The sequence below is a fragment of the Ursus maritimus genome, unplaced genomic scaffold (genome assembly GCF_017311325.1).
Source record: "Ursus maritimus isolate PB19 unplaced genomic scaffold, ASM1731132v1 scaffold_9, whole genome shotgun sequence".
NCBI lineage: Eukaryota > Metazoa > Chordata > Mammalia > Carnivora > Ursidae > Ursus > Ursus maritimus.
Genome location: NW_024427107.1, coordinates 71596029 through 71608416, shown reverse-complemented (window position 1 = coordinate 71608416; position 12388 = coordinate 71596029). Strand labels below are relative to the sequence as shown.

The window sequence follows — 12388 nt, the reverse complement described above, 5'->3', positions numbered from 1 at the left end:
TTATTTTTTAAAACGCATATAGAGAAGAGCAAAAGATACTCATTTTAAAGTCTTCTTTATTAGGCTACTAATAAAGAAAATTAAATTAATACAAAAAGGATATATTAAAACTACATTAAGGCTCAGATTTTAAAACAGGAGAACCAAGGAAACCCAGTTATGGCTATTACTGTGTTCTTATAGTCTTACAGTGCCCAAGAAGTTAAGCCCTTAGAGAATGTAAAAGCATGCACAGTTCATTATGTACAGGTACTGTGGGAATCTGAAGGTAGCCAAGGCAAAATCTAGCAACTGCAACCTTCGCTTTTAAATCCCTCTATTAGGTGGTTTAAAGACAGACCCTTCATAGTTTTTTAAAATTCTTTTTTTTTGTAGTTATTAAAATATACATCCTAGCAAAAATGTATGGCTCATTGATCAATTCATAAAACACATAGTCAGTCTAACAACACCAACTGTTACAATATAAAAGAAACTTCTTACAAAAGAAGCTTTATTAGATGTCAAAAACCCTGTTTTAACTCACAAATGAAAAGTATTTGTGTAAGGGTCTTTTTGTAAGCTAGTTAAAGGTGGTCCAGCTGGAAGCTTATACCCTGGGATGCCTGTCTCCAGGCCTTCAAATGTTGGAGACCGAGGCTTTAATGCCAGTCTACTGAAAACAAACACTAACAAAGTCTGTAGTTTATCTGTATACCTGGGAGAAGGCAGAGTTAAAAATATATCATCCATGAATTAGCTTCCTAGTCCCATATCTGATCACAAGGGCCATTTCAATTACGTGGATACTATAGCTCCGTGACCATTCCAGTTGGGAACCTTGAAAACAATCAAATGCTACCGTTTCATACCTGCTCCAGCATTGGAGCTGTTTCAGTGCAGTCTTCCTTTCTGTCAGCACCATCCACCCCAACAGCTTTGGATGCCAACAAACCTTGAGAAAAATTGTACAGAAATTGCTTATTAGAAAAATTAGTGACTTTCACTCTAACTTCCCCCAAATTTTAGAAGCTGAAATCCCCCATCCTTCTTACTATATAGGAAGCAAACATTCTCAAAAGTTTACTTGTCAAAACTACAAACACCCTTAAGACTAAACTGGAACTTGAGAGATAACTTATACAATTAGTTTTCTGTAAAAATATTACTCCTACAGATATCCTTAAAAAACACATACACATACACACTTAGTCTGTAAAAATTTTAAATTCTATGGCTTAATGTCTAGAAACCTAAGATTGCTTAGATTAATACGCATAATATGGGCTTTGTCTATACAACTGAAATATAGTTAATATTAAGATCTGAGAAATCCTTCCAAACATCTAGAATGTAAGATTTTGTTGTTGTTATTATTAGCTAAAAAAAAAAAAAAAAAAAAAAAAAAATACTCCTGATTTTTAATTCCACTTGGATCCTTTGACCTAAGCTTTATGGGTTTATCCCTATACCTCACTGTACCGTATCTTCTTACAAAAGTGCCAAAAACACTGATGGGTCTGTTTTATGTTAACAGGAACAAAGTGTGGACCTTTCCTACATTTGAGCTTAATATTATAGCCTCATTCTACAAATGATGAAATAATTTAGGAATTCCAGTTTTCTCCAATGTTTATCACTAATTCTAAATTTTAGAAGACAAAATATTTCATCTGGAGTATATGCAATAACTTTGCAAGACATTAAAACTCTGCCTTAATTTATAAATTGAAGGCATTTACTTGGTCAAGATTCTCTGCAAAGCACCTGACAGGTACCCTCAATGAAGCCAAGTTTATAACACTTGTATAACAAGCATGTCTTTGCTGAGGACCACTGGAGCATAAAAGGTCACCGAAAATCACTTCTGTCATTTCGAAGTTGGTTACACAAAGCCTCTTCTTCAAAGGAAGTTAATTTTAACAATCGATGTCATAATAGTGAACTTAACTACCGCAATTATACCACCAATACTACACTGAAGCAGTCTATAGCATACTTAATAGGAGGAAAAAAGTGCCCACAAATGCCACGTTAGTAACATCAAGCTATCCATGTGGCAACATCTCTTGACTTTTTCAGATAACAATCTCATAGATGTTAAGTAATCTAAGTATGAATTCAAATATTAAAATCATACCCTTAAAGTAGTACTAGAACCAACTGTTAAATTAGGCAAAAAGCACCTTTGCTTTACTGGGAAACTGAATATCCAGCACCCAGAAATGTAATTTAAGATAGAAAAGCTTGAGTGTACAACAATCACTTTGATACATTCCTGGTATTAAAAAGGATATTTGGTCTAGTTGATGTAACAATCTATATAGTTTGTTCACACAATATTAAGTATAGATTTAAATGGGGGGAAAAACCCAATATAGAAATAATTTTACAAAAGCCTATAGGCCATAAATTCAATCCTAATTATATTAATATCACTTCTGAACATATTTTTAGACGACTGAAAGAGATATAGCATGGGGTATTTCCTTAACATTTAAAACCACATTCACTAGGTTTTTCGTCTCTAGTTAATATTTTAGAGAATCAATACTACTGAAATAAAAAGGGAAATAGGGAATCAAGTTCTTTTGCGGGAAACTGAGTAGAGGTTCCACTTCTAAGGTTTACTCAAACAGGACAAATATTTTGCTATTCAGTCTATTAAATATATCTTCCTTTTGCTTCCTTTTATATAGGTGATAGAAATACTTTTTAAATCCTGTCAATGCACAGAAGAGATCTCAAATTACAAAATTAAAAATAAGGTATCACAAATTTAAAATAAACAAAATAATTCAGACACACTCGTGAATTTAAATTAGGATATTATAGACCCAATTAATTGAAAGCAATTCCCACCTACTGGTTTGTGAATGAAAACTAAAGCTTTGTAATGTTCTTATAAAAGTAATGGGGCATTTAATAAAATACTCAAAATTCGATCAGAATTCAAATGCGTCCAATACGATTGATAAAAGCTTTTCATACTTTATATACATGCTATCTTACAGAAGAGATACCAGATACAAACAACAAAAGGGGACAAGAATAAAAGTCTTTGACAAGTCTCTGATTACTGCTGCCTTAAGAAACTGTCCAAAATCTGTTTTCTTGGCCAGCAAACATGCTGGGGAGAAATGCAATATCCTTAGAAAATGAGAAGAGTTAGGTGAAAGGAAAGAGATACAAATGAATTTTAGTTATCTGTAAATACTTATTATCAATATATCACTAACAGGTCCTCCTCCAGAAGAATGTATCTGTAATTATCTTATTAGAATGCATTATGCAGTTTCAAGATTATTAGTAAATATCAGGTAAAAGTAGAATATCAAATATTCATGAGTCACACCCACAAAGTCACAATTTCTCAATACTGTACTTCAGCTACAAAACACATAGTTGTCACTCTCTGCTAATGAATACAACAGAGGCCAGAGTACCCTGGAATACCAAAGGGGAAGAAAGAAAAAGTAGTTAAATTTGTGCTCTGCTTTTCAACCAGGGATTCCAAAACACAACATTCTTGTTGGGAATAAGAATCAAATACTCTTGAAATTATCATCAGTAACACGTACTGACCCATCCAAACCTCTCGTTTTTTTTTTTAATTATTTTTAAAATTCCTTAAGCTGCACATGCATATCTAAGCAGGCTGAAATTCTAGGAACTCCTAGAACTAGTAGAAACACACAATGCACCAATTACTGATGCTGCTTCTTTTGCTCCCTTGACAATTTGTATTTTAAAATCTACTCAAATTCGCTTGATTTGCTTGCAACTTTGTCCCAAAGTATGGACTCTTGAATCTCTCTGTAAAATTATCAGTTCTAAATCAGTACGCATATAGTATGTAACTATTAATAAGGTACATTACATAATGATAAATAAGTCTCTGGAAGAATATATATATATGCTGTGCAACTATCATTTCAATAGGTACTTATTCGCAAACTTCAAAAAAGCCATCTTATACCATTCCCTAAAGAGAACTCAGGTTTAGAATCTCTATAGGGTGTGTATATGGGGGGGGGGGGACACAGAAGGAGAGTGAATATATCGATTAAATTTATCCAGTGGCTGGTCCACATATTTTCAGCTAGAATGATTTCAAAAATAAATAAAATGGAGTGTGGGGGAATATGCTGCCATGATCACAGCCCTATTCCTCTCAGTAAAGGGGAACAAAGACACGTGTAAGGGAACCTGATAAATTTAAAATACACCATAACAAAATCACTATTCCATAACAAATCACTATTTTATAGTAGTTCTCATCTCTTTGTACGGTCTACAAATGAAATTTACTGCATAGAAACAAGCCTGAGTTTCAACCAGTGAAGACAATCTTGTAAGATCTATTATCTTCTTGCATGATATAGCTGCAAGGTGAACACGAAATAAATGCAGAAAGATGAACTATTAAAAGGATTATCATACATTCAAATCTTCTGAGTAAATAAAGGGGAAAATCATAATGGCTTCACATCCATAGAATCTTCCATTTTTTTACTGCTGCCAAGCTATCACTTATTCTTTTGAGACTCCCAAGGGGAAGTGAGGACAGAGCCCCTCCACACAAGGTACAGGGTGTTACTAAGCAACCAGTATTAGAACTTCCTTGAGGCACATGGTAAAATGGTTTTCCCCACTATTGTCTTTTCAAGGCCACATGTAAATAATACATTGCTGTGCACTGAGCTGTTTTCTTCTTTTATTTCTTTAATGTTGGACTTGAACTTCTTAGTAAGGCACCTGTGAGAACAGACTGCCTGAAACTAAAAGCAGATTATCCAGACTGCAGAAAACCCTTGAGGCTGGTAAGCGCTGGCAGTCACACCGTGTCAGCGTCACGTCCATCTCCCTTGATCTTGGCCCCTCCGGTAGCGCTCTTTCAGTCTTGGTCTCACAGGAGCTGGAAGTGCTCTTCCTCTTCTGCCACAGTATGCAACCCTAGTTTCCATTCCGCTAGGGCCAAACGGAAGTCTTTAAGCTGCCATCTTAACAATCACCCAGATAACATTTTGACTTTCTCCAAAGCTAACAGTTTCTAAGGAAAAGGTGGAATGGGTGAATTCATTTGAAATATTTCCTGTCCTGGGGCCAAAAATATCCTTTATCAAAAAAAGGCACAAAAATAGTATTAACAAATGGAAAGACTAAATATTCTCACCTGTTGAAACCAACTATAATCACTCAAGATGAACACTATGATAAAACAGTGGTTCTAAAGAACCTTCCAGCTACAGAGTCATTTTTCACCGGGCTTCTATTCTTCAGAAAATGGTCATGTCTAATTTCCATTTATTCTTTGATCTGACAATGAAACCAAAGCTGCTTCATATTATTTAAAAGAATGCCAACAAAGGTTTATAACGCTTTATTAGGCACTAAAAACCACTTTGTCCTTAAAATAAGAACATATGACTAAATACTTAAAGTATTTTAATTCCTCTTTTAACAAATACTCAAAAAAATTGAGTAGGTTTACAATTTTTTGAAAGACTAGAATCATTCGGCTGAACAGATCTTGGAAATGATAGGCCGCGTATGACTGGCCCTGCTTCAGATACTTAAATCTCTTCTCCTGTGAACACTAACCAAGCTAGGATTTCCAGAGTTTTCATTATCCTAACACCCTACTTCCTAAATTACAACAAAGCACAGAAAAATAAGATGAGCTTCTAATGACCAACCTGAAGGTAAGAAATTTGAGAAACTTACAAAAGTACTTTTACTTTGGGAATTAACATATTCAGGAACTAAATTTAATTCATCATTCATCTTTCCAACCATATTTGCTACCATCTTTTTTTTTTTAATATTTTATTTTTTCAGGTAAGGTCTACACCCAATGTGGGGCTTGAACCCACAACCCTGAGATCAAGAGTTGCATTCTCCACCCATTTAGCCAGCCAGCCAGCAAATAAGGGTATTTGCTACCAGCTTTAATGAGACCGGGCAAGAGTAAGAATGTTTTTATAATATTTAGAACCGCAGAGATTTTGTCGCCACAGGTTGACGAAATTTATAGAAACTACTCCTACCACGTGATTTTAAAACTATGGAATTTTATCATATTTGATCCTATCAATCCTCACAACATCCCTGTGAGGTAGGTAGAAAATATGTGATAGTTTTCACATTTCACAACAGAAAAAGCTGACAGTGTTGGAGGATGTTGACCTTGAAGAACCATAAAATAACTGTCTTGTCAACCAGCTTGTTACACTAAACCACATGATGAATTTTACTTTATTAAAAACAGACTACTCTAAAATCAAACCCTCCAATCCTTCCCCCACCACCCCAAAAGAATCATTGTAGTTTACCAGTAATCTTGTTAAGTCGAGCTCTCTTTGCCTGAAATGAGTTGCCTTGATTATTTTTCCTCTTGTTTGATAATGTGCTCTCTGGCTGTGGAAAGACCATCTTTGGAACGTTCTCTACATGAAGTCCTACTTTTAATAGAATACATATATGAGAGTTTATCTAGAATCCAAAGTTAAAACACATGATTTTTTTAAAATAGCAAAATAGTAAAAATGCTTTGCACTTAATTTTTTTTAACCTGGTGCTTACTATAGAAATTTAAAAAACACAAATTTCTCCAGACTGATATATTAGAAATAAAGAACTATTAAGCAGTTATTCTTTAGAAGAGAAAAGCAGGAAGAAAATAACTCACTGCTTTTTCCATATGACATATTAAAATACATGCAGAAGCACTTAAAAAATTGAAGGAAAAAAACCCAAAACAAAACAAAACAAAACCCCAAAGCCTACTAACAAGAACTTAAAAGTCAAAATCTGAACTCATTTCTATTCAACAATACTGAGGTCACCCCTTATCCAATACCCATATTAGACCAGTGATCTTCAGCTCTATAACCTGCTACAGAAGTTAACCACTCATGCGAGGGAAGAGCCCAATCATTCGACCATACCCTCAAATTGCAGGTAGCCAAGGGGTCTGGCCTACTCTCTAAGTGAGTTTACCCTGCCACAAAGAATGAACGTAGGAACATATTTTGTACCAAATGTTTCACTAGATGTGGGCAGATCTTCCTTCTTCTCAACTTCTGCAGAAGCTATAGAAGTTGAAGTCTCTTCCTTCTTTGAAGGTACTTTAAACCATTTCCTCTCATCTTTCTCTTTCTCTTTATTGCTGTTGGCGCTGGTGCGAGGCTTGCTCCCTGTTTTATTCTTGGCTGCGGCTGCAGCAGCTGCTTTGACTAAAGCTATCCAATCCTCCAAAGGAAAAACACAGAACATGTGAAGTATTAAAAATTAATCAAAATTTAATTACGCTAATGAATAAAAACATGTCTCACATTTTCAAAGTTACCCCCACACGCACACAAATATAAAAATCAAATTAATTATATTTACAAGATAAATCAACATGGTGATTATCAAATTTAATGATCTAATGGGTTAGCTGGATTGTATAACCTTACATAAAATCAGAAAACATTCAGTAACAAATATTCCTTTGATGTATTTTCACAGGAATAAAATCTAAAATAACAGAGGCAATGCTTTAACAAATACAGAACATTAAATGATACTCTTAGTACTTTAGATTCAAGTGGCAATCTGCATTTCTTTTCTGAATGCAACAAACCTTAAAAGAAGTAACAGAAAAATGCTTTCGTTGCAATTCTGTAAAGATTAAAAGAAATATATTTCCACTGAACAAATTACTATTCCTTGTTAGGAAGAATGTACCACTCACATTATGGTCAATTTCATAGAATTCAGGTATGATTTCATTAATTTTTAAAGCTTTGAAAGTTTGGACACCAATTTACCACAACAGCTTAATATTACCAGTGAAAGAAAGAGAGCCACTTGATTTGACCAAGGTGAAATACATGTAGTCAGGCTCCAGATTAATTTCCCTCCCTCTTCAACTTCCTAGGATTTGTGTTGATTACCATTCTTCTGAGATGTGAATATTTACTCTTCCTGTATTTATATTTTCAGTTTGTTGCTAAATAATTTTTACTCTTACTATTTTATTTTTAACTAAAAATGCTTATTGTAAAACATATGAAAAGATATTAAAAAGTGGTGCTAATATTTCAATTTTCACAATCAAAAAGATTTTTTTAACAAGTATTTGTAATATCTCTACTGTTAATCTTCCACTGAGACCACTAAGCTTCAAGGAGAGCAACTCAAATTCAACCAAAAAGGGTAATACATTAAATTCTTAGTCCACATAACTAAAAACTACTTCACAATATCAAATGCATTTACTTCACAGGTTACATTAATAAAAGTCAGTCATTAGGTGATATAGGTTGATGGCTGCTCAGTCTTGAGAATATACGGTGAAGACAATAAGCCATTAAAAATAAACCAACAAACAAAATCTGTCTCGTTCTCTCCCCCACGATTAAAATGAACCGAAACTGTCATGTGATTGCACCTAACACATTCATTCACCAATTTTCTATTGAATATCTTGCTACACGTGCCAAGAAGCATGCTAAGCATTCATGAGACAACTTATAAGAGATACTGCCTGAAGGGCCCCAAAAACACATAGCCCTGGAGCGACCACACCTTTGCTCCCACCTGGAAGATGACCACTATCTAGCTTTCTCAGTATTTAAACTGTGTCCCCAGTACGTGTCTTATTAGAAAGTGAATTAAGACACAAGGTGCCTGGGTAGCTCAGTTGGTTAAGTGTCTGCCTTCAGCTCAGGTCATGATCGCAGGGTCTTGGGTTCGAGCCCCACGCATCCTGGGATCGAGCCCCGTGCATCCTGGAATCGAGCCCCTCATCAGGCTCCCGGCTCAGCAGGGAGTCTGCTTCTCCCTCTACCCCTCCCCCCTGCTCATGCTCTCTCTCACTCTCTCACACCCTCAAATAAATTTTTAAAAAATCTTAAAAAAAAAGACACAGTTGTGAAATATAGATTTATGTCTCTAGTTTGTAAAAAAACAAAAAAACAAAACAAAACAAAAAAAACAAACCAGATAAACCAGTATTGTCCAATCCCAGGTTTACTTAGAGCCATGTTTTTTGGTGTTACCTATAAGGAACTGAAAGGCAAATAAAATTAACTATAAGACAGTGTGATATGAGAGGCAGTGGAGGAATAAACACAATACCATGAAAGAAAACAGAAGAGTAATCTTGACTTAAGAGAAAGGCTACTGGAAGGCTTCAGGGAACCTGACAGATGAGGTGAGTCCTACAGCAGGAATCTTCGAGGCAAAGGGCAGAAGGAAAGGAGTCAATGGGCACCACCAGGGAGAGGAAAACCATTAGACAAAGCCATGGCGATCAGAGTGTATGTACGCAAACGGGCACAAGGGGCAAGGGGAGGTCTGAGTAAGTCAAAGGGCTACAGCTAAGTTGAGCCTTGAGACTGACAAGTATTAGAGAAAAAAAGCACCACTGATGAAACAGACAGAGAGTAATCAACAAAGCAGAAAGAGAAACAAAAGTACAGCCCGACTAGCGAAGTGCCAAATTCAGCAGAGATCATACCTGTATGGCCTTATGAAGAGCAGAGTGCTTAATTCTCTGTTCCATATTGTGAGGAAATTTTTAAGTTGTTAGAGAAATGCTGAAAAATGCCAGGGGTAAATTCCATCCCCACCTCTTTTTTTCTCTCCAATGAACAGAAAACTGGGAGAGATACATATTGTAGCTCTTAAAAGTGCAATCAGATATTTTTTTTTTAAAGTTCCTGATCATATGACTTGCTAATCATGGAAACACTGCAGTTGTGTCATTCAAGAATTCTCCCATTATTTTGCCCTTCTATTTTTAAACAGGTAAGATTCACTGTTAGAAATAACTGGTTTGATCCTCCCATGAATTAGAACTAATGATCTGCTTCAAAGCTCCCTGTAAACAACACAGCAGTACACAATAAAGAAATCAGATTGAGTTCAGTCACTCTGTGCATTCCGGTTATGCGAAATTCTAAGTCAGTCACTCGATTCTCTAAGTTCTGAATTCCTCAACTGTGAAATAGAAGTATCAGTCATAGTTATGTCAAAGGATTTGCTATGAGAACCCAATTAAATAATGTATGCAAAAAAAAGTTTTATAAATAGTAAAGGACCTTAAGAGCAAATCTTTAACATTAGTGAGTTTTATATCAGCACACCTGCAAAAAGAAAAAATAGGATAGAAAAAGCTACAGAAAGTTTAGAGAAGAATATATTTCCGTACTGCATCTATTTATCCTTTGCTAACTTAGTAAAAGAAATTTACTGTATATCTTTACAAAGGAATTCTCAAAGTACTCAAAATTTTTAAGATACATGCAAAGTTGGATTCTCTCAGCACTGCCCACACAACACCTGACTTAGTGTATTTCCTACATGAAAACAAGTCAAAAACTTTTTGGGAAAAGAAGACACTTATAAAATGAGGCCATTTTATAAAAAACAATTCTACAAATATTTTAGTGTGCTAATAATTAAAAATTATGAAGAAAAATGTAAATTAAAAGATATAATACTGTTACTCAGGGCACCTGAGTGGCTTAGTTGGTTAAGCTTCCAACTCCTGATTTCAGCTCAGGTCATGATCTCAGTGCTGTGAGATCGAACCCTGCACAGCACTGCTTAAGATTCTCTCTCTCCTCTCCCTCTGCCCCTCCCCAACCTGGCTTGTACACACTCTCAAGCTTGCTCTCAAAAAAGAAAGAAAGAAAAAAAGCGTTACTCCTATTTTCTTTCAGTAGTTTGTATTCTGGCATTGATTTTAATGTTTACATACATCATAATGTAACTATTTACTAAAAGTAAACACCCAATACATCCCATATATTAATTTTTGTAACTTGTAATTTTACCAAAATTGGCTCAGTATCTCACTTTGGAAAAAAATGAAGTTTTAGGGTTAGTGCCATCTCACAAACTTTGAATAACCAGAATAATAAAATAATAGCTTTAAAGCAAAAAAAAAGAGAGAGAATTTTGTTTAAACAAATATATATTAAACTAAGTTACCAATGTTTTAATTAATCTTTCTATGCAGTAACCAAGAAATCACACCACTGAATGCTCATAGGAACATTTTATTTATACGTACAAGTAGGAAGACACAAAGCAATTTCCTGATCAAAAGCACTTCTACTTTAAATTGCATTTCCATATTAACTGGGGAAAAAAGTCTGCTAGCTGATGACTGTAAAACTAACTGTTTGAAAACCAGGTGATTTAAAACAATCACACTTCTCAGAAGAGATCAGGAATCATTTTTTTTTTAATACGGTGATACACATTTCTAGATTATTAAATTTATACATTTGGCTGGAGCTGACCAGATGATTTCAACACATTTCAGAATGATACTTTTCACTGCACAGTATGGAACAAATATGTAGCATATTTCCATATTAGACATTTTTATAGATTACTTTCAATTCTTAAAATTAATTGTAGGTCCAGGTGCTGAAAATCCCAAATAACAGCAGAACATAAAAGAAAATATTTTAAATTTCTACTGGCACCTTTTCTTTCCAGTCTTTCAGGAAACATATTCAACCCATGGAATCATGGTTTTATTAACTTCATCCCAGATTCTCCTTTAAATGCTTACCGTTCTTTCATGCTTTGAGAAGTGACAAAGCATGTAACTGACTGCTTACGTCCCATGACTCAGAGAGCCCTACCTGAAACAGCCTACAGAGTGTCAGGTAAGCGCCTTTTAAAAGAAGATTAATGACTATGATTTATAAAAGGAAAGAAGAAGATAAGAAACTCAATATAAAATTTTATATTAAAAATTAACTTTCTAAATGATACTATATACCAGGAAAAACAAAATGAAATTAAAAAAAAAAAAGGCACTTACCTCACTTCCCATAGACTGGTTACACGATCCAGCTGGGTCGATAGGACAACACCAGCTTAGTGGATGCTGGGATTTCACCTGGAACAGAAACTAGTGACCTATAACTTTAGCAGGTCTAAAGCCAAAGAAGCAAAAATCAAGTGTATAATTTATCTTACATTCTAAGCTTCTTTTTCTTGCTGCTATTTGGGGCTATCAGCACATAATCCTACAATTAGTTCACTTTAAAATATACACATAAATTTTTTTTTTGATTGATCACCATTCAAGAAGACATCCCTTTGGGTAGCTAGGAATGCTGAACACCCTTACCTGCCCCTTAGCATCCTCAGGCATGGCCTTAATGTGCATTCTTTTTAAACAACGAATTACTCCATCATAAAACTGAACTGTGAATGTTCCTGAAACAGGAGCAAGTCAGAATCATTAGAAAATACAACTGAATTTTAGAGCAACACTTGAAATCTAACAAGTAATGCCCTGACAGAAGCAAATACACTGTAACTGCAATAACTGCAAACGCACCGATTAAGAACTCCATCAAGTTGGTTGAAGTTTACTTTCTCTTTCCCT

General features: G+C 34.9%; 1 protein-coding gene across 4 annotated transcripts in view; it reads right to left on the bottom strand.

Moving 5' to 3' along the window:
- Positions 1 to 12388, bottom strand: part of PHF20L1 (PHD finger protein 20 like 1) — a 79323-nt gene that overhangs the window by 42920 nt on the left and 24015 nt on the right. For 2 of the 4 annotated variants that reach the window (XM_040625549.1, XM_040625550.1), the window contains exons 5-9: positions 12128 to 12216; positions 11816 to 11893; positions 7020 to 7233; positions 6315 to 6440; positions 852 to 934 (exon numbers count right to left, since the gene is read on the bottom strand). In XM_040625549.1, the coding sequence (XP_040481483.1) occupies positions 852 to 934; positions 6315 to 6440; positions 7020 to 7233; positions 11816 to 11893; positions 12128 to 12216 (590 nt within the window). Of the gene's footprint in view, positions 1 to 845; positions 935 to 6314; positions 6441 to 7019; positions 7234 to 11815; positions 11894 to 12127; positions 12217 to 12388 lie in introns of those variants that run through there. The other 2 variants (XM_040625551.1, XM_040625552.1) reach the window with 2 other exon arrangements.